At 48.2% G+C, this 26,250-nt stretch overlaps 1 protein-coding gene and 1 pseudogene across 5 annotated transcripts in view; one reads left to right on the forward strand and one right to left on the reverse strand.

Annotated features, from left to right (window-relative positions):
- The window catches only part of LOC119164054 (uncharacterized), a 155,020-nt gene that overhangs the window by 44,138 nt on the left and 84,632 nt on the right, over window positions 1-26,250 (forward strand). For all 5 annotated transcript variants that reach the window (XM_075870900.1, XM_075870899.1, XM_075870903.1 and 2 more), the window contains exons 14-18: window positions 6,253-6,314; window positions 6,754-6,917; window positions 7,036-7,073; window positions 16,412-16,548; window positions 19,885-19,988. In XM_075870900.1, coding sequence (XP_075727015.1) covers window positions 6,253-6,314; window positions 6,754-6,917; window positions 7,036-7,073; window positions 16,412-16,548; window positions 19,885-19,988 — 505 coding nt within the window. The remainder of the gene's footprint in view (window positions 1-6,252; window positions 6,315-6,753; window positions 6,918-7,035; window positions 7,074-16,411; window positions 16,549-19,884; window positions 19,989-26,250) is intronic.
- LOC142769113 (uncharacterized) lies at window positions 1,978-5,260 on the reverse strand (annotated as a pseudogene).

Below are 26,250 nucleotides of genomic sequence, written 5' to 3' on the forward strand. Positions count from 1 at the left end.
GAGAGGCCCGGCTTCGTGCAACGTCCCAGCTCCATCATCGAGCCAGAAATGCGGGGCCTCCGAAGCACAGCCGACGCAGCGTTCGTCGGACTCGCTGCTTATCAAAACCCGCAACGAGCCATCAGTGAGCCCCCTCCCGTACCTCTGACCTCGCACTCGGGCATCGCACCCAGCGGACACTGTTACGCCCTTTTCCGCCCCTCCGCGCAGTGGACGCTATTCCCGCTTCAGCACCACGAACACTAATCCCACTTTTCTGTGCTCCCTTTCGCAACTGTTTTATAGTGTTATGTGTTTATTTTGTTATTTATGTTTATGTTTCTCCTTTGTAATCATTTTTTTTTAGCAGCAGTAGCAGGGCTGGACTGAGGTTAGCTGTCGCTCATAGCAGTGTCATTTTAACTGCATGGGTGACGCCCGGCTGCCTTTTGCAGACCGGTAAAGGGCAAATTTAGGAGAGGGGGATGTGGGAATTGAGGCTGGCCCGCTGCCTTTAAGCGGGCTTTCCCGCCTTTTCTGCCGTTCTCATGTCCCGACATGTCTGCCCTCCTTGCTGTCTGCCGCGCTGGGAAGGGCGGAGTGACGTTTAACTCCCTCACCCGGAAGCGGATGTGGACTGTGGCGCCGCGCGCGGGGACTCGCGAGAGGTTTTCGCGGGCTGCGCCGGGAGCGGTCAGAGTACAGTCCGGGACTTCAAACGGTGAGCCACGCATTCTTTTCCGTCCGTCGAGTCCCGTCGCTCGGGGCTCGTCGGACTTCGCTGACGGCGCCTCGCGCCCGATGCGAACGCTCACCTTTTGTTGCCCCGCTGCGTACTCACGGCTGAAGGGCAGTACGGTGTCCTAGTGCGTGGCCTAGCTACGCCGACCCGTCTCCCTTCGAAGCCAACGCGAGCGCCTTTGCCCTCGCTCGAGCAACCGGGCCCCTTTGTCCCGGTGTCTCCGTGGATTACCTTTACCGCGGAGACGTGCTCGTGGCACCCTGTATAGTACTTTGTGCCCGTGGCGTGGATAAGCCTACTTGCTTTCCCGCCGCGCCTTTTTTGCAACGGGCTGTACTGCGTTTGGTGTTGCTACAATAAAGTGTTGCGACTTGAGCAGTATCGTGTTTCCCGCCACGGCGACGGTTAACGCGTGCCCAGCGGCTCGCTAAGACCGGACCCACGCTGGTGGCCGTACTCCTTCGGGATACGTGTACACCACAAGTCCCGGCTGCCTCCGCGCGTGTAACTGCATCTTTCTGCGCTGCTTCTGGCAAGTGATCCCGCCCAAAGGGTGTAGACACCCTGCAGATAGGAGCCCTAACCTTCAGAACCTATCAAATTGACTTACACCAACGTGCGCCGGCCATAATGCAGTCCGAGCGTGAAGCTAAACTGACCGGCGGACGACCGCTGATCTTCCGGGGCGGTTTGACGAACTCTCTCCGTCCGTGCTTAACTCAGAAACGTCGATGCTGTCTTCCGAGCCTGTGCTGGTGTTATAATTTGAAGATTCCAGCCCAGATGCACGAGAATCCTCCGAAATTCACCGTTTTCCTGAAGTGGTCACATGTGATTTCGACGGCATCATTGAAACTACGCATGCTCACCTGCGTGTCCAGAAAGGCACTTTAGGATCCCTACGTGATGAAAAAGAGAAACACACAAGCGAAACTGATAAAATACTCATATTTTTAGGTAATGTAAGTGTGGTGTTTGCGAAAGACGTAAGAAGCACCGGCAGCACCACCGTACAAAAAGCCGTTTATTGTACGCAACACATCGAATATATACATAAAGGACAGACGCGCCCCCTGGGGGTGAAAGAACGCAAAGTAAAAACCGAAACTGAATATAACATACTCCCTCCCTTATATGTAGTGATTAGTTGTTAGTAAGTGTTAGTAAGAAACCCCTACGCATGCACTGTACATTTTACACGCTGTATACACATACATATTTACACTACATACACACTGTGCTATACACACAGGTAACTAGTGAGTCTGATAGTCCTTGAGCCAGACCGGTGGCCGGCGCTCTCGGGACGGCCGATGGGGATGCTGCACGGCCAGAGATGGTAATGAGCTTGTAGAGCTCTGTAGTACGCCAGGAGACCGCGATTGCGGCCCAGGAGAAGGCGGCTGCAGCATGGCAGGCTCCGGTACAGGCAGCTGCGGATCAGGAGCAGGCGACTGCGGTACGGCAGACTGCAGTACGCCAGGAGGCGGGGGCTGTGACCCGGGAGAAGGCGGCGGCGGCAGGGCAGGCTGCGGCACTTGAACCGGAAGCTGTGGCGCAGGTAGCTCCGAACGTTGGTATGGTGGACTAGTGCCCCTCTCAGGAACCCGGGAAAGCTTGGAGGCGTTCCATGTGCGGCCGTCTGCAAGTCGGAAAGAGGCAGGTCCCCTCTTCCCCAACACCTCAGCTGGCGAGGAAAAAGAGCGATCCCCCTTGAAGCGAACGGACTGCTTCCTGATTCGAACGAAATCACCCACAGCTATCTTTGGCTCTTTAGCGACTCTCCTGCGGTCCGTGTACTCCTTACTGCTTTGCTGTTGAAGCCGGACCCTTTGGCGCAGTCGCGCTAGTTCCTTTGCTGGGTCTTTTGCAAACGCTGGTGCCGAAAACCCATAATATCCAATCTGGTTCGGGGCATTCGCCCATGCAGCAGAACTGCTGGGGCAACTCCAGTAGTAGCCTGTGGAGTACAGCGGTAAATAGACAGGTAGTCCGTAACTGCTTGGCGGATAGGTCTCCTTTCAAGGAGTGAAACCTGGATGAAGTTCTTCAGAGTTCGATTGAACCTCTTGACTTGCCCATTCGCCTGGGGGTAATATACAGATGAATGAGACAGCTTGATGGCTCGGTTTTGAAGAAAGGTTACAAATTCACGTGAAGTGAACTGCAGCTAATTGTCGCAAACAATCTCTTCCGGGTATCCTTCACGGGCAAAAACACTGGTTAAGAAGTCTTTCACGGTGCTTGTGGCCACTTCGCTGCAGAAATATATCTCTGGCCATTTGGAATGGTAATCGACCAGTGTTATAGCAAATTGGCTATTGTGAGGTGCATGTTCCAATGGGCCAACAATGTCTAAGCCCAGTTTCTGCCATGGCCTTTCAGGCCAGTCAATAGGCTGCAATGGCGCTGGCGATGTTTTGGCAGACTTATCTGCCTCCAGGCAGATGTGACAGTTTTTCACGGCGGATTCAGCTTGCTTGTCCATCCGGGGCCACCAGAATAGCTCACGAAGTCGTGCCTTTGTGCGCGTGATGCCCGGATGTGCCTCGTGGGCAACGGCGATGAACTGAGCCGTGAGTGAGGACGGAACAACAAAGCGTTCTGCGCGCAGTAGAAGGTCATCAACAACAGAAAGTTCTTCGCGCACAGAGTAGAAAGGTTTTGCCTCCTCTGGTATGGACTTTTGTGGTGGCCAAGAACCGAGCACGAACGACTTGACCGTTTGCAGACAACCATCGTTGAGGACGGCTTGCTTGAATTCTTCTTTCGTCACGCAAGCCGACTCGACCAACGACACAATTTCTTCATCCTTGTCCAGCTGTGCCTGGGTTGCTCTATTGACTGCATCGGAATGTGACAAGGTGTCGGGTCATTAACACGCGGCGGCGTGGCAACGGACGTGTGCAGGCACTCAAGAGTGGAGCCCTGTATTCGAAGATTTAGGGCCTTAATGCCGTTGAGGCCTATCAGACAAGTTCCTTGGCGAACGATGTAGAAAAGAAGTGGTGCAGAGCGCCCTTTAAACTGAACGTCTGCCTGGAAACAGCCTAGCACGGAAATTGGCCGCTTCAAATAGTCAAACAAAGTGACATGCGGAGCTGGGAGGAGCCAACTGCTTTGAAAGTGTTGGTGAAATTCTTGCTCCGATAGAATTGAAACAGACGACCCTGAGTCAACAAGGAATGACAACTTGACATCCGCTACGCGTACTTGTATGTAAATTGCGCTGCGAGCGGGATGCTGCACAGTCAAAACTTGCTCAGAACTTCCCCCTGACAAAGCATCGTCATCGATGCCAACTTCACGAATCCTGCCTTGCATTTGACCCTTGCGGTTGCATACTTTCTGAAAGTGGCCCTTGATACCGCAAAACAAACACTTCTTCCCCTGCGCAGGGCACTGTGACGCTGATGCGCGGTGATTCCGCGAGCCGCATCGGAAACAGTGTGGTGAAACGGACTGGCTATCTCTGTCTCGCCAAGGGGGGCGGGGCCCCTGCGGCGCACGCGAACCGCTAGCGCTTGGAGAGTTTTGCTGAAAATGCGCTTTTGGCTGGAAATTGAATTTTCGCGAAGAATGCGAATACTGGGAACGACGCCGTACAGAAACAGGCTCGACCGAAGCAGAAAATTCCTTCAACTCTTCAGCTGCTTGCTCAAACTGAAGAGCGATGCGCACTGCGCTCTCGAACGAAAGGGTGGAACCCTCGAGCAGCAACCGTTCACGTACGCGGTTGGAAACAACGCCGGCAACAAATCAGTCCCGCAGAGCATCATCTTGTGAAGCGAACGAACAATGCGAAACGAGCTCCCGTAAAGCAGCAACAAAGTCATGAACGGACTCGCCTGCGTGTTGGCTGCGGCGGTGGAAACGATGACGCTCGACGGCGACGTTACACGACGTGGAAAACTGCTGCCGTAAGGCGCTGAGTGCAGCCTCGTACTCGTCAGTAGCGGCCGCGGGAGGCTTTTCTTGTACTTCCGGTGCTGCGGCGCTTGCTGGTGCTGCGGCATTTGACCCTGCAGGTAAAGTCCGGTAAGCACGCTGCCCTTCCGCCCCCAAACAATGCAGAAGAATGGCCTTGCGTCGCGCTGGTGGGAACTCAGCTGCTCCGGACGCTAGAAGGTCATACCATTTTAAAAAAAAAAGGTAGACTGTTAAGGTCTGCTCCCTCTCCCCCCATGGAAGTGACAGCCGGCCGGGCGTCGGGAGGAACGGCGGCGGCGGAGCAAGGCCGGAGAAACTCATGGCGGGGCGGACCCGGACGACACTCGATGCTGAAGGTAGCTTGACGTGTTTATCCCATCCTCGTCGCCAATGTGGTGTTTGCGAAAGACGTAAGAAGCACCGGCAGCACCACCGTACAAAAAGCCGTTTATTGTACGCAACACATCGAATATATACATAAAGGACAGACGCGCCCCCTGGGGGTGAAAGAACACAAAGTAAAAACCGAAACTGAATATAACAGTAAGGTGTCCACAAGCGCTCGGACGGGGGCAAACATTGAAGTTGTAAATATATACAACATACCATCGATAGGGATAGGCGCAGTCACGAAAGCTTTTATGGAAGGCATCTTCAAAGCAGTGTCGACAGGACACCCGCATTTTGATGTCAAAGCGTTCAGACACTTTCTCCTTTAGAAGCACTCTTGGGTGCATGTGAAAAACTGTGGTCCCATTCTTCACTGTCGAGTTCCTGACTTTTGGCACCATGCTCAGCATTGGTGCACGTAATAATTCGAGACTTGCTTTGGGGCCGGAAAATGGGAATGTGTCAAGTAGGCAGCTGGCGACCCATGTCCGTTTTTCATCTCTGTATGTCCTGTTAAAGCTTAGTTGTTTCTGAATAGTGCTTCTATTTGCTTTGAATTTCGGTCTCCACGCTTTGACATCAAAATATGAATGGCATGTCGACGCTTCTTTCAAAATGCTTTCACTGTTCTTGGCTCTGTACGCTGAAAAGTGATCATTAGCCAGGAAGTCCCTGTCTAAATACACGAAAACTTCGAGATTGTTTTTGTCAATAACCACTGATATAAGCTTGTTTAAAGTTTGTTTTGTCTAACTGAGGAGGTATAACCTTATAACCATAGCGAGCACATATATGGATTTAAGTGGTCAATGTTTTAGCAGAACTTTTTGAGTGTTGTGATATTTGTCATACCATTCTAGATTTACTACGAAACTGTTGTGAAGTCGGCTAGGTCAGGAACTTGAAAATGAAGAATGGCCCCACAGGTCCTCAAACTGCACCCAAAAAGTGTATGTAATGTGAAAGGAAAATGTATACAATGCTTTTAAATGTACACCGTTAATGCTTGAGTAGGATTTCTGATATTTGAGTATGATAATTATTCTCAAGATGTCGATGAGGATTCAAAAATATTTAATACTCAGCATGATAGTGATGCTTAATAATTATGGCCAGAATGATGATTCTAGCCAATCACACACACAGTCATGTGATTAACACTTTGTTGTTCTGAGCATAGAACTGGCTGCAAATAATTTTTTTTTCTCCAGTTGCCTTGATGGCTGATAAAGAGGCTTTAGAAGACAAGGTCAAAGGCCTTGATGAGCTTCAGGTGAGCTGTTTTGTTTTCTTGAGCACACAGTTTTCTCTCGTTTTTTTCAAGTTGCTCTATCGTGGCAACCATCCCTCACCAGCTATCATTAATGGCCATGCATTCAAGAGCTTGGGAATAGACTTCTTTTTTATTCAAGTGGATTGCTGCCCCCTATGATTGTATTCAAACATGATTGTGGTTTTTCACACTACTAAAGTACTGCTTACTGTTGATTTTTTTGAAATAATGAAATCTGAGAATTTTCTATAGTACCTGAAAGTATTCTGTTGATTGCAAAAGGTTTTTTGACTGTATGTAAGAATTAAGAACTCGCACCTAATCTTTTTGCGCTCATTCAACTATGAAAAACCAACAATTCACTGTTGTCCCGAAGAACTTCTGTCCTCTTCCCTTAACAAACCCATAATTTATCTTATTGAAATACTTTTTTTTTTAGAAAATAAAAGAACATTTGGAAGCTGAAGTGAAGGCTCTGATGGAGACCAACGAAAAAATGGCGCAAGATTTTCGGGACTCCCAGCGCAAAATGTTGGACTCGTTAGAACAGCTACAGCATGAAAATGGAGAGACAGCTGCTGCTGTAGAGGAATTTTCACATGAGTGAGTTCTTGACCTAGTGTTTTTTTTTTGGCTCACATTTTTCGCCATATTTTTACAACTTGCATTTCTTAGCTTGCTTATTAGTTTGCTTACTTATAAACTTAATTTCCATTTTCAGCGTTTTGTTGGATTTACTTGGGCTGCGACAAGACAGTCGTGAGTGCTGATTCTTTCTATTTCATTAAAATATTCATAAGCAATGCTGTTTGACAGGAGTGCCATGTAGCTTTAAGGAGCAAGAACTATTTAGTACAGTAAAGCCTCGATAATCTAAAGGCTGCCGTACCGTGAAAATTCTTTGAATTAACCGAATCTTCAAATTAACTGGAATGAAGAAAAAAAAAGCAAACAAGAACTACAAGATGAAATCACATTTTTTTTCCTTTCGAGAAAAAGGTTATTTAAAATACTTGGTGATATTGCATTGCTTATTGCGGTAGTTCGCCGCCCCAAGTGCCATGTTCTTAAACCTGCTCACAATACTTAGCATTTCACTGTCACCACCACTGCATTCGACAAAGCTACGGAAGGTGTTCACGACATCGACAACTGAAGCCAAAGGGGCCCGCGGCCAGGCTCGTTATCGTCACCATCATGGCCATCATCGCTAGTAGCCCACTGTTGGTGGTGTCCTCGTGTACATCAGCATATTGTTACGCACAAGGAGGACGAGAACGTATACAGCTGAAGGGGCCGTTTATTTTAGTCGCGAAGAGAAGCGCCGAAGCGGACAACAGGTTGATGATTGCAGTGTCCTCGTCTTCGTTCTTTCTCCAGCTTGGGGCAGCCAGCATGTTCACCCATCTTCGTTTTTTTCCCAGTCATGCGCAACATTCCTCCCCCCGCAGACAAAGCCCGCCGGGCGAGGTAATTGATTCACCTATGTGTGTACAACTTCAGTCGAGGGACATGGACTGCTTAGGTTTTAGCGGCTCTTCTACCACTTCTCGTGAGGCGAGCTATTGTGTACGTCACTTCAGTGATTTTGTTGAGAACAACAAACGGTCTGTCATATGTGGCCAAGAACTTTTGGCATAACCCGATTCTTCGTACTAGAGTTCCTTCGATTCTTCCTGTGATTCCAAAGTGCGTAGATAAGCAATATGACGCGCCTCTTTTGCAAGGCAGAAGATATCAGCGACTGAGAGGTTCTCGTGCGCCGAGAATGGCAAAACTTTGTCCAGTGTATGCCGTGTCGGTCGTGTGTACATCAAGAAAAAGGGGCTATAGCCTGTTGTCTCGTGCTTAGCGGTGTTTAACGCGTACGTTATAAATGGTAGCACGTCATCCCAGTTTTTGTGGTCGGATGACACACTCATAGAGAGCATGTTTACAATTGTGCGGTTGGTGTGCTCCGCGAGCCCATTTGTTTGCGTATGGTATGGCGACGAGTGACAAAGGCGGGACTCACTCATTCGAAGCAGTTCTTCTACTATATCTGTCGTAAATTGTCGTCCACGATCACTGATGATCACGTGAGGTGGGCTGTGGTGGAGGATAACGTGCTGCAGCAGGAACACAGAAACGTCGCTGGCAGTTGTGGCTGGTATGGCCGCCGTCTCGCAGTAGTGCGTGAGGTAATCGACGCATACAATTATCCAGCGATTGCCCTTAGCCAACTTTGAAAAAGGGCCCACGAGGTGAATGCCCACTTGTTGGAAAGATGTGCTTGGAGGTGACAAGGGCTGTAGAAGACCTGCCGGAGCAGTAGATGGGTATTTGTGACGTTGACACTGCATGCAGCTGGCCACATACACCTCGACTGACTGTCGCATTTTCGGCCAATAAAAGCGTTCCCTAGCACGGTAAAGCGTCTGCGCAGAACCTAAATGTCCGGACGTAGGACTGTCGTGCTACATAGCACTTAAAATCGCTGTTCGAAGATTTTCCGGCACTACCGAAAGGAAATGTGCGCCAGTGCTGGAAAAGTTCTTCTTATACAGGAGTTCATTGCGTACACAGAAATGGCATGCCGTCGGAGCTGTGCAGAGCGATGATAGCCTGGTGTCTTTTCGCTGTTCATCTTTGAAAGTACTGAGGTCGGGAAACTTTGGTGACACAGAAGCTACGAGGTGGTCGAGGTCATCGGCATCACACTCTGTAGTGCTCAGTGGCATGCGCGAAAGGCAAACTGCGTCAGCGTGTCGTCGACCAGTTTTGTACGAGACTATGAAGTTATACTCTTGGAGCCAAAGTGCTCAGCGCGCTAGACGGCCGCAAGGGTCCCGAAGGTTGACGAGCCAGCACAATGAGTGGTGGTCGGTGGCGACTGTAAAAGGGCGTCCATATAGGTAAGACCGAAACCGCTGAATCGCAAATACTACCGCGAGGCATTCTTGTTCTGTGACAGTGTAATTCTGCTTGGGCCTACTCAAGGAGCGACTTGGGTATGCGATCACGTGCTCGCGGTTACCATAATGTTGAAATAGGAAGGCACCAATTCTTATGCCACTGGCATCCGTGTGCAGTTCTGTTGGAGCTGAAGGGTTGAATCGTAGAACAGGCCGCAACGTCAGGAGGAACTTCAGTTGACGAAAAGAGGAGTCGCACTCCGGAGTCCACTCGAAGGGAATATTCTTCCCTCGCAAACATGTCAGCGGATACGCGACATCGGCAAATTTAGGTATAAAGCTGCGAAAACAGGAGCAAAGCCCAAGAAAACTGTGGAGCTCCTTGGCCGCACTGAACGTTTCAACGGCTGCTGTCTTCTGGGGATCTGGACGGGTGCCATCATGATCGATTAGGTGTCCAAGAACAAGGGTTTGTCGGTCTCCGAAGTGGCATTTATTTGAGTTAAGAACAAGGCCAGCGTTTCTTATGCAAGTCAGTACAGTATCCAGACGTGAATAGTGTTCACTGAAGGTGCGGCCAAAGATGACGACGTCGTCGAGATAGCACATGCAAATGCTCCACTTCAAGCCACGAAGAACAATGCATGTCCATAAATCGCTCGAACGTCGCCGGTGCATTGCACAGTCCAAGTGGTATCACGTTGAATTCAAAAAGGCAGTCAGGGGTTACAAAGGCTGTCTTTTCTTTATCTTCAGGATGCATGGGAATTCGCCAGTAGCCCGATCTACAGAGGAAAAGTAAGAGGCCGAATGTAGACAGTCTATGGCATCATCAATACGTGGAAGTGGGTACACGTCTTTTTTTGTTATAGCATTCAAACGGCGATAATAGACGCAAAATCTCCAGGATCCGTCTTTCTTTTTAACGAGAATTACTGGGGCTGCCCATGGACTCGCCGACTCTTGAATAACTCCGTTTTGAATCGTTTCGTTCACCTGCTCATTAATAACCCGCCGACGCAAAATCTCCAGGATCCGTCTTTCTATTTTTTGAGAATTACTGGGGCTGCCCATGGACTCGCCGACTCTTGAATAACTCCGTTTTGAATCGTTTCGTTCACTTACTCATTAATAATCCGCCGCTCGGATGGCAAAACACGCTATGGCTTTTGTCTAATCGGATTGGCCAAACCAGTGTTGATGGTGTGACATGTCCGTGAAGCAGGGATTAAGAACGCTTTTTGTTTTTCTGCGCAAAGTCGAATGCAGAAACGTGCTTCGAAAGTACATTCACCAATGTTTGGCGTTCACTTGTGCTCAGCGACTTATTAACCATTGACAGAAGAGCCGTTTCCAAACTGTGACTACGATGCTCTTCCAGCGCATCTCCAAGCTCGGTCACCAGTAAGGCCTCGTGTTGTCCACTGACGACGGCTAACTTTAGACCAGCTGGTAACACCACGGGTTCTGTGGAGCAATAGGTAGTCCATAAACCAGCGCGTTCATGTCTAATCGACACCACACAATGTAGGATCAACACCTTATTTTTCATGCAGCTGGTGTACACTGGTTCAACATTGGCATCAAAGTCGGCGGAATAGCTGTCACTGCAACCAACAGGTACACCAACCGTTGATAACGATGGTATGAAAGTGTCGCCACAGACACACAATGCTGTCTCACCATCCACAGGGTTTTCCAAGAGTGCTAGCGGAATGTGATCACTCAAGAATATTGTCCCTGTGCGGCAGTCGAGAGTCGCACCACACTCCCTCAAAAAGTCCGTACCCAAAAGAACATCATGTGTCGCCTGCGGAATAATCACGAACTTCGTTGGGGTAACGTGGCCTCCGAAAAACGCGTCAGCTTGACACACACCAACAGGATGCAGTAGCTCACCAATCACTCCGCAAAACTTCGAAGCTTGATTCCACTTAAATAAAACCTTCCTGCCCAAGGTATCTTTAAAACACGCACTCATGACAAATTGTTGCCAGTATCCACCAAAGCTATCACAGGCACATCGTCAACAAAAACACGTACTTTGTTCTTGAGCATCAACACAGGAGGTATTTCTGATATTAGCATGTCTCCGGCGACCTCACGTCCTTCGGCCGCACTTGCTAGTTTTCCTGTGGCAAAAAAGACGTGTTACGATGCCGTGGTGAAGGAGAAGGGGGAACACGAGGAGGTGGAGGCGTCAAGCTCTTGTCAGATGTAGGGGAGTGGTTCCGGAAGCAGCGTGTCCTGTAGTTTTCGCGAGGCAGCAGGTGTGTTGCCCTAAGGTCGTCGTGCAGTCGATCAGACGATCGTGTGGAGTGTTGTGGTGGGCCATAGTACGTTGCTCGCGGGTCGTCCCGAAGTGGTTCAGAAGGCCGTGCAAAGTGTGGTGGGTGGCCATACCGTGGGGCTACACGTCGACGGTTGCAAAATTGCGAAATATGTCCTGGGACACCACAGGAGTAGCAAACTGTGAGAGGTCGAAACTCTGTTTGTCGATGAATCGAACATCGTCTTCCCTGGCGTAGTGGGTCGGTTCGTCCCGTATATCACAGGGATAGACCGGGCGTTGCGAAGAAGGCGGACGCTGAGTGAGCCGGTCATGGCGAGGAGCTGGCAAGCGTGGTGCTCTCCTTGGCTGTGGGGGTGCACTGTACTCAACAGCGGCTGCACTAACCATCGATTGCCAAGGGGTCGTAGAAGGCGGTGGTGCAGTCACAGCCTCACGTGGCACATATACCGAATGTTGGTCGTTTACAGAATGGTGATCAACTGCTGAATGTGTCTGTTTTCTGTAGCGAAAAAGTTCTTCGCGAACAATCTGTCGAATCGTAGAGGACAGGTCTGGGCAGGAGCTCGTGTCGATGCTGGCAACCGTTGTAATATTTGCGAGCCGGCCGATTTTTGGAGCAATCCTGCGCATTTTCAGCTGTTCGAATGTTCGGCAATGCCGAATGACGTCGGACACCGAGTTCAGGTGCTCTTTTCCGATGAAACTTATAGACATCCTCGGCTATGCATTTCAGCAAATGTCCTACTTTGTCTTGTTCTGACATCTGATCATTGACCACCTTGCAGAGCTTCAGCACATCCTCTATATACGTGGTATATGTCTCACCTGGAAGCTGCGCGCGTTAAGACAGTGTCTTCTCAGCCCGCTTCCTTTTGATGCTCGAGCCGTCGAAACACACTTTCAGCTCCGCAACAAAAACGTCCCACGTCGTCAGTGTGTCCTCGTGGTTTACGTACCACATGAGCGCAGTATCCGTAAGGCAAAAGACCGCATTGCTGAGCTGAGCTGAGGCATCCCAGCCGTTGGACATGCTGACTCGCTTGTACTGGACGAGCCACGTGTCGACATCTTCTCCCGATTTTCCTCCGAAGGTTGGCGGGGCTCGGTAGTAGGGCACGGAACCCATTAGAGTTGGCCTTGAAGCGTTAGATGGCTGATCTTGGGCCATTACGATCGGTGCAGGCGGGAGTCCGTCAAGGTGGTGGCTGCGGCGAAGTCCTGGTAGTGAAGCTCCTGTCGTTGGGTTTATCTTACCCCGCACCTCCACCAATCTGTTTCGCACAAGGAGGACCAGGACTATACGGCTGAAGGGGCCGCTTATTTTGGTCGCGAAAAGAAGCGCCGGAGCGGCCAACAGATTGATGATCGCAGTGTCGTCGTCTTCCTTCTTTCTCCAGCTTGGGGCAGCCAGCATGTTCACTCATCTTCGTTTTCATCCCAGGCATGCGCAACAATATGATGCTTGGACAGCGTACGTATCTGCCAGTTGTTGACGACTGGCAGATACGTACGCTGGCACCGCTGCTCCAGGAGTTCGAAGAGGACGACGTCTACAACTTGAATGAGGCAGCCTTGTTCTACAAGATGCAAGATCACCCCTTACATTCCAGGTGGTCGAAAAATATGCCGGACGTCAAGACCCACATATCAATAAATTAATTACTGCCCTACAGGGTATGGTCGCCCATGCGCGTGCGCTCATCTTGGGATGGGGCTGATTTGTAACTCCTGTGCCTTCACCAGAAAGATTGCATTGATTTCACAGAGTGCACAAAGGTCACTTCGCCTGCTTCAGCGGCTATGTTTGTGAAAGGAGCGTGCTGTTCAAACACAGCAAAATAACAAATTTGACTGTTAGTTCGGGCTCATCTGTGTATGCCTATGCGTACATTATGTGCATCATTGTTTGAGCAGCGGGCTTTAAGTGTTGAGGTGTGAATGTAAGTTTGCGCTAGTCTCTTAAGTGGTCTTTTTGTGCACCTTTTCTGCTTGAGCAGTGCGCTGCATATTTCAAGTTGCCTGCCATTCATTGCTTGGTATTCCAATTTGTTGCCATCACATCATCCCTTCGCCCTTGTGGCGAAAATAACTTTTAGGGGCAAAGCTCCTTAAGGCGTGAATGTGTTTACCTTCTGTTGTGGTATGTACCGTATTTTCCGGTGTATAAGACGCGGTTTTTTTCCAAAATTTTCGGAGGTGCGTCTTACACAACGGTGCGTCTTATACGCACTTTTTTTGGTAGTTTTTTGGGAGAAACACAAGTTGATGCTCATTAGTCTTTTTTTTTAAACCACTAGAGCAGTCCAATGCGAATTATGCATCATAATTATAATAACGAACACTCAACGTGCCGGTACTACATTTTTAAAACAAAACCAAAGTACATAAAACGGAAAAATTTTAAAAAGTATGTCGTCGTGCGAGTTCTCAGCTCACTGAAGCTGCGCGAGTTTCGGAGGCTGTACCATAGAGAGCTGTACTCAGTGAGTGAAATCGGCGTAAGATGGCGATAGGTGCGCGACGGGTTCGGCGGTTTGGTTCGGATTCGGCCGCTACTGCCGCTACCACCGCTACGCTGTCGTTCAGCGAGTTGGACTAGTCGCCATTTGCAACTTCATTCGTTCGGTTGGTCCGCGCCTTTGTTATGTTCACCTGCAGTATGCCGGCTAAACGGAAAAGTTACACGGCGAAGTTTAAGCTTGCTGCTGTGAAGTATGCAGAGGACTACGGAAACCGGGCAGCGGGCCGTCATTTCGACGTCACGGAGAAGATGGTCCGCACATGGCGACAGTCGACTGGTAAGCTTCAGGCCATGAAGAGTGACAAGAAAGCTGACCGCGGCAAGAAAGCACGATGGCCAGACCTTGAGGGACGTCTGCACTCATGGATACTGGAGTAGCGTGCCCAAGGTAGGGCGATGTCAACGGTGCAGCTGCGTCTCGAAGCGCAGGCGCTAGCTAAGGAGGTGGGCGCCGTTGATTTTGTTGGCGGGCCGTCCTGGTGCTCCAGATTTATGCGCCGCAAAGCGCTGGCGATGAGGGCCCGCACAAGCATGTGCCAGAATCTGCCAGCAGATTTCAAGGACAAGCTTGAAAGATTCCAGGCTTTCGTTAAGAAAGCCATTGAAGATGATGGCATCGGCAACAGCCATATAATAAACATGGACGAGGTGCCACTTACGTTTGACATCCCAATGGAAAGGAGTGTGGCACCGAAAGGTGACAAGTCTGTCACCATCAAAACTACCGGCCACGAAAAAGCGCACTTCACGGTTGTGCTGGCATGTTGCGCCGACGGGCAAAAACTTCCGCCAATGATTATATTCAAGCGGAAGACGATGCCGAAAGAGTCTTTCCTGCTGGTGTCGTCATAGAAACGAACGTGAAAGGCTGGATGGACGAAGAGATGATGGGCAAGTGGCTTGAAAAATGCTTTTCTAAGCGACCGGACGGTTTCTTTCATGCGAAGAAGGGCCTCCTGGTATTGGATAGCATGCAGGCGCATATAACGGAGCTCACTTGGAAGCGCATCAAGGCAAAAAACTGCACCGCTGCGGTTATCCCAGGCGGGATGACAAAAATGTTTCAGCCGTTGGACATCTCAGTGAATTGCAGTTTCAAGGCTATTCTGCGGCGCCTGTGGGAGTCATGGATGTCCGACGGCGAGCATAGCTATACCGCAACTGGACGCATGAGGCGTGCTTCGTTTTGCGAGGTCGCAAAGTGGGTGCGCGAAGCCTGGTGTGCGGTGTCGCAGGCCACCGTAACTGCGGGGTTCCGCAAGGCAGGCCTGCTAGCATCCTCAGCCCCTGGCCTCGACGACGACGACGACAGCAGCAGCAGCAGCGATTCCGAAGAGGAAACAGAGGAAGTCCCAGCGTCACTGCCGCCAGAGCTCGCTGAACTATTCCAAAGCGCGTCGGAGGACGAGGACTTTGAGGGCTTTGAGGAATAAAATGTTTTCCTGCAGTCGTGCGGAACATTTCAGTGGGTGCGCATTATTTTTTCTCACAAGTTTGGTGTAGTATAAGTTTTCTTACGGACTGGCGCTCAGAAACGTATGTACGGCATTTTACAATGCTCGCTCAACTGCACGTTATGAAGTTTCTTTGCGGAAAGTGAGTGAATGTAGGTGCGTCTTATACACCGGTGCGTCTTATATATTAATTTTTGCATGAAAACTTGCGAAAACTGGGGGGTGCGTCTTGTACAAAGGTGCGCTTTATACACCGGAAAAAACGGTAGCTTCCAGTGGCACATATCACAACAGAGGTTAGAGAGGGTATGTGCCACAGGGGATGGAGATGGGAGATGGTGGTACTTGGAGTGTTCACTAGATGGACACACGGATGGAAGCATGGACGGGCAGACAGACAAACAAGCAGACAGACGGACGGATGGATGGACATGCGGAGTGGGCATGTTGTATTGGAGATGTGAGATGCGAGATGGCGGTACTTGGAGTGTTCACTAGATGGATGCATGGACGGACGGATGGACAGACAGACTAGAAGACGGACGGACAGATGAATGGATGCACAAACGGGCTGACTGACGCTTCGCCCCACTCAACATCATTCACTCTGTGGATATGCTGTGATTTTTTAGGAATGTATATTTCCAGCCGATAACTATTGAAAGTAATTTGAGTGGGTCGCTGAATTCAGTTTATAAAGAAATGTAACCTTATTGAACGTTCAGTAATTGGATAATTATTTATGCTGTAGTTACGATTGCTACAAAATACAGTTTAATTTATTCTAACTCTTGCCCTTGCTTTAAGTTTCATGTGATCTGCCAGCATTTATAAAGTCTATTGTTCTGCTGGTGGCGCAGGGATAAGTAGATACAAACAGAGCATAAGTGAGAATGCGCCTGCATGCTCCTCTGATGTTTGCCCTCTCTGAACAGGCGATTTACACTTTAACACGACGCACCTGCGCAACAGGGTGGCTGAGCTTGACGACGAAGGTGTTCAGAAGGACATGGAGCTGCAACGGCTGAACGGAGTGTGTGTGAACTATGCCTCGACCATATGGGCTCTGAAGGTAGGCTTACTAGAGGGCTGTGTGCATGGTCGGGGTACATTTGAGCAAAAAGTCTTATATTTTACAGCAAAAGCTGTTATGAAGGGTCGCGTGCGTCGTAGTTGTTCGCCGCCAATCATTATCACGCAAAAAAAGAAAAAAAAAAATCGGCAGATCTTGCATACCTTGGGAATCGACGTTATGCGAAGCGTGCATGGGTAAGATGTAATTTTTTTTTTTATTGTAGGACATGTCAGGAAAGAATGCTGTATATATGTACAAATGTTACGTGCATAGACATATGTTGAAAAGTTGCAGATGTTTATATAAAGCTATTTGCATTTGTGCAGCAATGCTAAGAGGAACATAAGTCTCTTTAGCAACAGCAGAAGCAATAAGCTGATATGAAGTGTTAGTGCTCTGGAGGATGGTGGCCCTGGACCACGGCCGCTGGATTAGAAACCAAGGTGCGGCCTGGTGTGTATCGTTGAAGCGGCCGGATGGGCCTAGTTCACCTTGCGCCCGCACTGGGTCCACCACTTCTCCCAGGATAGACGCTTTCGCACGCATCTCTCCGTGGCACAGTAGGCCGTTAATAACCTGTTTCGTAGCTCCACATCATAGGTTCAATTCCTAATCGTTATTAGCAGTACCTATCGCGCCTAATATGTGAACAGTTTGCCCTTGGAGGGCCAGTCATTCGTGGAGTATAGGCTTCAATACTCTTCATCAATGCTGCCCTTTTGACTCGCTTAAAATGAAGAGGGTCACTGATTCCGTTCATAAGGAAGCAATCGCCGGGCAGATTCTAAGAACTGACATAACAGCCCACTAAAACGCACCGCAAAAGCACACATAATTCTCTTCAAGCAAGCATTGAAAGAAACTCCAGTGCTGGTCGTTGTCCCGGCGACACTCATCAAAGTTGTTCAGCGGTGTCGTAACTAGATTCATCAACATCGACTGACTGCACTACACGACTCACTCACACTGCTCAAACATCACAACTTCTTCTTGCCCGATCTTCGCCACCCGTACTACCCTCTAACATTTCTAGTTTGGACCCTTCCTGGTTTTGCAAACATTCCAAGTAATTGTACTGCATGTAGCATGTACCAGGGCAACAGCCTGGGGAAAGAGTTTTGTCTCGCCGGTTCGGCTGCGAAAACGGTCGCTCCAAAAGAGGCCCCACTGGGATGTCTCGATTTCTCCTCATCTGTGCTAGTTGGCTGTCGAGTGTGTAGAGGGTAAGAGCATGCCCTAAGTGCCTTTTCATGCTTCTTTTCTTGTTACATAGCGCGCACCCTTGAAGGGAACATTTGGCAGGGTGGCTTGATGTCGCCCGGAGGCAGCGGCACGCGTCTGCTTCAGTGCTCGTTTGTGACTAAAATAAGTGCTTTGTTACCAATAATACGCATCCTGATGTGCTTTTTGAAAGTGTAGATCGCAGGGAAATATGTTGCGCTTCAATGTCGCGTCTTTTTTTTCGCATTCAAGCTGCTCAGCAGCACACAACAGCTTCTCGGTGTCACAGCACTAAAGAACAGTCTGCCATGCACGCGCACCATGGAATCGTGCTCGATCACACGAAACATGAAGCAAACTGCCCTCCACAAACAATCGCACACAGGAAAAAGCACAAGAAAGCACTCTAAAAGCACACGGACATGCAGAAATCCTCACACAACCACATTGAAACACGAAGTGCCATCCGCTTTAACGGTTGGAGTGTCGGCGCCCTCCCCGATAAGGCGGCCGAAACTCAACTCTGCCAATACACATTTGGCCATTGATGGCGACGCGATGCAACAGATCACACCTTGTTTTTTTATCTAGCGGCCGCTCCTGTATGCTGCTACATAAATCAACTTCGGTACAGGGCACCCAACTGCAATTGACATTAACCCGGCATGATGGCTGTAGCACGGAAGTACATATCGAATGTTTAAAAAATTAGATGGCTCCCGAGCACTGCAACTACAATTCACCATTCACGAATATTTAAAAAGTAGTTCTGAGACCTTGCATGGTGGTAGAACAATTGATTGTCTGATAATTGATTGGGTTCGATTCCTGCCTAGACCTTCACATTTATTCTTTGAATTTGTCGGGTAAACGCTGCCGATGTCAGCTTTTTCTGCCCATGTGTGTTCTCTTCGTTACTTAAGAGATATAAACTGTCAATTACCTGTGGCACATACTCGCATACCAGTGGCACATACCCGCCCCCAAGTATGTGTCACTGCCTGGCGGCAAGTGTTTGACAATGTGCGCGGCGAGATTATGACATTATTCATGTCTTGGCCAGCGCGTCATATTCGTCAAACCATCTTACCCTCTCATGCAAATTTTGGTTCAACCCAAGGGGGTGAACATGAAAGCACCCAGACGTAAGTGGCAAGACAGACAAACAGATGGCAAAAGTGCCTGCAGTACACAAAAAAAAGCTTCGCATTTAAAACTCTATAGAAGGCACCAAGGACACAAAGGAATTCCAAGCTAGGTCCCCTGCATGCCAGCCCAGTATTCTACCACAGAGCCACACCAGTGCTTGAAACTCTATATTGCAAACTGGCCTTAGGCAGTCTTAATGTCGGAAAACGACTTGCGTTAATATGAGCAATAAAGAGTTTTAGAACAGCAAAGGAACATCCAGATGTTGCAATGCGAATTGCGGAACGAGTGGGCTGTCGAATGCCCCAACCCCGTACAAAAAGTTAAGGTGTAATACTTCGTGGTTAACCACAGCATAAAAAAATTGCACTTAATTTCTTGCAAGTGTGTAGCGAGTACCATGCTTCTCCAAGGAATGATGAAAGATGGCATTTTGAATGCCTCCTTACTAAAGAAAAATGATAATTAATGGTGTAGTGGGCACCCTGCTAGTATGCTTGTGCTTGTAGCAGTTACCCAAAGGGTGTTTAATAAAGGCTATGAATGGTCACTCTTCTAGAGTTAGCTGTGACTGCTGCGCGTAGCATCCAGGCCTGGCGATCTTTGTTGGTTTTTCAAGTTTTGCTTAATGCTGTTTATAAATTAAGGTTCCTGTGAGGAAGAGTTCTGGGAGGTCTGGCTACTTTAGTATGAATATGTGTTATAGTAGTGTTTTAATTTGAGGCTTCAGCAAAAGGGGGGGGGGGGGGTTGTGCATTATTCAAACTTGTCTTGGGAGGTGGGCTTGCCTACTCCTTCTCAAGCAAGTTTGGAGGGACTGTTATTTTTCTGGAACTTTTGCTGAAGTGTGTATTGAAATTCATTACGGTGGTATTATTTTGTAGTTTGTCTGTCGTATTTGTAATTCTGCTGCTATCTTGGAATTTGTGGTCTGGTGTAAAAATGGAGTTCAATTGCTTGCAGGCTGAGAATGAACGACTTTATGAAGGTGTGACGAATTTCGAGCAGCTTGCTTCAGCCACTACCAGTGATCTGGAACAAGCAAAGAGTGAAGTAGCATCACTTAAGTAAGTCACAATCATCATTTTGTCGCACTTAGGATGTTTTTTTTTGCTTTCTGTGATGCCGAAGAGTGACTATCTTGTCTCGTGTGGTCTCAGCTGAGTCAAGTTGTTGCTAAAAGGTACAAATGTGAGCCATGCCATCTTGTGACCTGCAGATACCAAGATGCTCTTCATTGCAGTCTGTTTCCATGTATAATAGCTGTGGTTTGTATTCACCCGAAAAAGAGCAAAACGAACGCTCTTGACTCTGTTCTGTTTGGCTTACTGAAACTATCATGATGTCATATCTCATCGCGTCAAGGGGTCCTGAACCATATTTTATTGTTAACATTGACTGAACCTATTATCAGAGTTCATTGCCTCACGAATCAATCGCCACAAAACTTTTTTTAGGCCGTCAAGTACAAGAGGGGTTGCGGCATTTCGTTGAATGCAGTAATGCTTGTCCGGACAAGAGCACTAGAAGTTAAGCACTGAAGGCCAGCGTGGCATGAAGCTACGTTAGGTGCACACCACGGCTTTGGGTGTGCATCATTAAGGGCGATTGCTCTCTCTTCTCGACACTCTCGCTGGTGGACATGTCACATTTATTCTATAATGTTAGCAGACTGTAGAGCCCGTCACTCAGCTCATGGTGCCACCCTGTGGAAAAAAGCACATCTCCTTTGAATGCCGCCATTGCTTTTCACCAACTACCAGCCAGTAGTTGGAATCTTCTGTGTGGTGCAGAACTTACTTTATGACGGCTCTCTGAACTGCATGACCCCGCAGGGGCGCCTGCGCAAGTAGGCGTTTGGTGTGTAGCGACACCACGGACCCGAGCTAACGGGGGAGTTTCTACTCCCTCCCACGCCTAGCCGTGCGTGGCTTTGCCGTGTCCGGGGAAAAGGGGATTCTGGGGGTTGAGCCGACGCTGGGTGATTGGACCTTTAAGGCCCCCTGGCAGAGGCAACACACCCCTTTGGCCCCGGCTTCACGTAGACGGCACCCCTGGGCTGACCCACCCAGGGGAAATTGGCAGTCGCCTTTTCCTATCCCTCTCTGCCTACATCTTCGTCTTTATCTCTCACTATCTATCTGTCCTGTCTTCTACTCTCTTCTGTTTACTTCCAATTTTCCTGGCGGCAAGGGTTAACCCTGTGCAAATAGCCTACCTTGGTCTAGGCGCATTGGGTTATGGCAGTGTTGTACGGCTGACGTCTGCAAGCTTTCAGCACCTGTAAACTTGCAGCGTCCCCTTGTTGGGCTCCGTCGTGGGTGGCTGCCAACGCTGCTGAACAAAAATAAGACCGGCATGCATGGCGCATTCCCTCTACTATCTGATCGTACCGGCCTAAAGCGGGTACGCACCGACGACATAAATCTCTTCAACCAGCCAATAGAAACTTTTCCCCATTTCCACGTCATTCGCTGTGAAAAAACTGAAAAGCAAGCCAGGACCGTCTCTCCTTTCCTAGTCTCTAGATGTCTTACCGAAACTCTTGGCACAGGATACAAGGTAACCAAAATGGCTAGTGGAGACCTTCTCCTCGAAATCCGTGACAAAGAACAATTTAAAAAGCTAGACCGTCTCTCAGATTTCGGTGGCATACCAATAACCGTAACACCACATAGATCAATGAACACAACTCGCGGAGTGGTATCCGACATGGACTTACTTGACTTGACTGAGACTGAACTTTTGGAGGGGTGGAAGAGCCAAAATGTCACTAATGTACAGAGAATCATCATCAGAAGAGACAATAAAGAAACACCGACAAAACACTTAATACTTACATTTGCATCCAGTAAACTACCGGAATCAATTCAAACAGGGTACACAAAGACATCTATCAGGCCGTACATACCAAACCCTCGCCGTTGCTTCCAATGCCAGAGGTATGGCCATGGCTCTAAAACCTGTCGTGGTCGCCAGACTTGTGTGCAATGTGTAGTCCTAGGCCACGTGTCTGAGAACTGCAAACAACCGCCACACTGTGTAAACTGCGAAGGAAACCATGCCGCATATTCACGCTCCTGCACATACTGGAAAAAAGAAAAAGAAATAATTACGTTGAAGGTGAAGGAGAATATTACATTTAAGGAAGCACGGCGAAGAGTCGCTCCATTCTATGGACCTACATACGCTGATGCGGCGCGTCAGGAGGCACCGCTGCACCAGCCCTCGCCACCCCTCCGGCCCGCGCATTCCGAGCCGGCGATTGTGGCACCTGCCCCCAAGGCGGCTGTAGCCCAGGCTACACCGCCTACTCCCAAACAGAGACCGGAGACTCCAGAGTCTTCGGGTCTCAAGGCCTCCCCTCACCAGGCGAGGCCCAAAATTCGAACTAACAGCCCGCATGTGCGGGCATCCAGTGCCTCCGAGGAGGCAATGGATACATCGGCACCCTTGGTGCCGAAAGAGCGGCGTGGCTCCTTGGAGCGCGCCAAGAAAACAAAAAAGCAAATAACAGCGCCTGGTGATGGCCCTGTTAAGTGAACTCAAACTCCCCGTCTAAACAGCCACTCGCTTTTCGTACACACAGCACTATTTCACATTCACCATGAACACTCAAATTATACAATGGAACGTCAGGGGCCTTCTCAGAAACCTTGACGACATCCAAGAACTCTTACATGAACACTCGCCAAAAGTGCTGTGTGTACAAGAAACACACCTTAATTTAAAACACACAAACTTTCTTCTTAAATATGTTATTTTCTGAAAAGACCGTGTTGATGCTATGACATCATCCGGAGGTGTTGCCATCATAGTGAATCAAGGAATAGCATGCACACACTTACAACTCCAAACACCCCTTGAGGCAGTGGCTGTTCGAGCGGTTCTTTTTGATAAACTGATCACAATCTGCAGTATTTACATTCCTCCTAGCTATCAGCTCCAAAAACGCGATTTACACTCTCTAATTGATGAACTTCCGGAGCCGTATGTTCTCCTTGGAGACTTTAATGCGCATAGCAGGTTATGGGGTGACTCTCGGTATGACGCGCGAGGTCGACTGATCGAACAGTTCCTTATCTCGTCGAGCGCGTGTCTCCTAAATCGAAAAGAACCAACCTATTATAACCTCGCTAATAACACCTACTCCTCCATAGACCTGAGCATAGTATCTCCATCTCTTGTGCCTCTACTCCAGTGGAAAGTCGTCAGTAATCTGTACGAAAGTGACCACTTCCCCGTAGTTTTGAGCACAATGACAGTAACTGAGTGTCCACCACGTGTTCCCAAGTGGCTCATAAACAGAGCCGACTGGGAACAGTTTCATACTATCGCTTGTCTAGGTTGGAATGACATCTGTACTTTGAACATTGATGTTGCTGTGAACTACTTCACAACGTTTTTGATTGATGCTGCAACAAAATGCATCCCACAAACAAATGGACACCTTGGAAAACGAGGTGTGCCATGGTGGAATTCTGAATGCCGAAACGCGCGCAAACAGCAAAACAGAGCTTGGAGGCTGCTTCGGAACTCACCGACAGCCGAAAATCTTGAAACCTTCAAGAAAATAAAGTCTCAAGGCAGGAGAACGCGTCGGCAGGCCAGAAGAGAAAGCTGGCAGAAGTTTTTATCGGGGGTTAATTCATTCACACAGGAGGCTAAAGTCTGGAACATGGTCGGTAGGATAGCAGGAAAACAAGTATACACACTTCCACTCGTAAACACTCAGGGTGATACCTTGGAAGATCAGGCAAACTTCCTCGGTGCACACTTCGAACGGGTATCCAGCTCGTCCCACTATACTGACACTTTCCAAAAATACAGAACAAGAATAGAAAAGCAGAAACTCGAACACAAATCCACTAGATACGAGGCATATAACCAAGCTTTCAATCTAGCTGAGCTCCAAACATCTCTAAACTCCTGCAGTACTTCTGCCCCAGGTTCTGACCGTGTGATGTATGAAATGTTAAAAAACCTACCAAACGAAACCCGAAAAACCTTACTTTGTTTGTACAATGCTATTTGGTCTTCTGGCACTATTCCTACCTCCTGGAAAGAGGCTATTGTTATTCCCATTTTGAAAGAGGGCAAGGACCCTTCTTTACCCTCGAGTTATAGGCCTATAGCACTTACAAGCTGCTTGTGCAAAGTCTTCGAAAAAATGATAAACTGCCGACTTGTACATTTTCTTGAAACAAATAATTTGCTCGACCCATTTCAGTGCGGGTTTCGAGAAAGTAGATCCACCACAGACCACCTTATTCGTATCGAGGCACAGATCAGAGACGCGTTCGTCCATAAACAATATTTCCTCTCTGTGTTCCTCGATATCGAAAAGGCTTATGATACTACATGGCGTTACGGAATTCTAAGAGACCTGTCTCACCTTGGTGTGTGCGGAAGAATGTTTCATATAATCGAAAGTTACCTGTCAAACCGGACATTCCGTGTCCGTCTGGGCAGTGTGCTCTCCCAAACATTTGTCCAGGAAACAGGCGTGCCACAAGGTGGTGTGCTTAGTTGCACACTTTTTATTATTAAAATGAATTCTTTGCACTTGTCCATTCCCCGCAATATGTTCTATTGTACATATGTCGACGACGTTCAGCTTGGCTTCAAGTCATGCAACTTGGCCATGTGTGAGCGGCAGGTTCAGCCGGGTTTAAATAAGGTCTCCAAATGGGCAGATGAAAACGGATTTCGACTTAACCCACAAAAAAGCACGTGTGTCTTGTTCTCTCGAAAGAGAGGCATACACTCGGAACCTGACATTCGACTGAACGGGCAACGTCTGTCCGTCAAAGCCGAGCATAAATTCTTAGGCTTAATCTTGGACAACAAGTTGACCTTCGTACCGTATATCAAGTATTTAAAAACAAAATGTTCAAAAGCCATGAATGTTATAAAAGTGTTGTCACGTACTATATGGGGTAGTGATAGGCAATGCCTCATGAACCTCTATAGAAGTCTCATTCGCACCCGCTTAGATTATGGGGCCGTTGTCTACCAGTCTGCTACTCAAAGTGCGTTGAAGATGCTGGACCCCGTACACCATTTGGGCATCCGCCTTTCTACGGGTGCTTTTCGCACCAGCCCCGTAGAAAGCCTTTATGTTGAGTCAAATGAGTGGTCGCTTCATCTGCAGAGAACTTATATGTCTTTTGTTTATTTCCTTAAGGTGAAAGCAGATAAAAAGCACCCCTCATACTCTACTATTAATGATTTGTCGAGCTCATTTCTGTTTCAAAACAGGCCTTCGATGAGGCAGCCCTTCTCAGTTCAATTCAATTCAATTCAATTCAGTTTATTCCGACATCACAGGAGACATTACAAAAGTCACAACAGTGATGCTGTGGGGCGAAAGCAAAAAGCCATTAAGGCTTGACGAAGGCTTTCGCACCATTTGACAACATAGCAACAGCAACAGCAGCATGAGATCATCAGTTATTATACAATATCAAAACATGTACTTCAAGGTCATGCCGATTTGCATTTTATTAACACGTTGAAAAACATTTACAGAACGGAGCAGTATAAATGGTTTATTGTAAGAAACTGTTTAAGGTTAGTGGCAGTAAGTAGCTCATCATCTGGCGACCATAGTTAGTACGTGTGTAAGGAATTTTCCAGTCATCGGTAGCTCGTGTGCTATAGGGGCAGGTATAGGGTGTCAAACGCGCTAAATCAGTAAGAAAAGAGTCGTGATTCTTTAAGGAAGTACGATATCGCTTCATTAAAATTGTATTGTATATCTCAGGCATTGGTTGTAAATTAAGGGCTTCGAAAATGGGTTTGGAATGTTCATCGCGAGGAACACCTGTAATTATGCGCACAGCCTTTTTCTGTAATCTATATATTCGGCCTAAGTTCTTTTCCGATGTGGTGCCCCATACTAGATAGCAATAGCTTAATGTAGATAAAAATAGCGAATTATATAGTAAGAGTTTAATTTTTTGTGGCAAGAGAAAACGTAAGCGCGATAAGATACCTACAGTACGAGAAAGTTTAGCATGGACAAACTCAGCCTGATCCTTCCATAGCATGTTTTCGTGGAAAAAAACTCCCAGAGTTTTCACTATCGGTTCAATCCTTATAGATTCTGAGCCAATCACTAATGATAAATCGCAGTTTACGGGCTTATTTATTGGACGAAAGAGCACAGATTTTGTTTTTGAGGTGTTTATAATTAGCGAATTTCTTATGCTCCAAATGTGCAGCAGTTTCAAGACACTATTTGCTTTGTCAACTAGTTTATGCAAATCGCAGTCTTTAAAAAATAAGCTGGTATCATCTGCATAAATAATAAATGTTGTATTGTTA

The sequence above is a fragment of the Rhipicephalus microplus genome, chromosome 8 (assembly GCF_043290135.1).
Source record: "Rhipicephalus microplus isolate Deutch F79 chromosome 8, USDA_Rmic, whole genome shotgun sequence".
Taxonomy (NCBI): domain Eukaryota; kingdom Metazoa; phylum Arthropoda; class Arachnida; order Ixodida; family Ixodidae; genus Rhipicephalus; species Rhipicephalus microplus.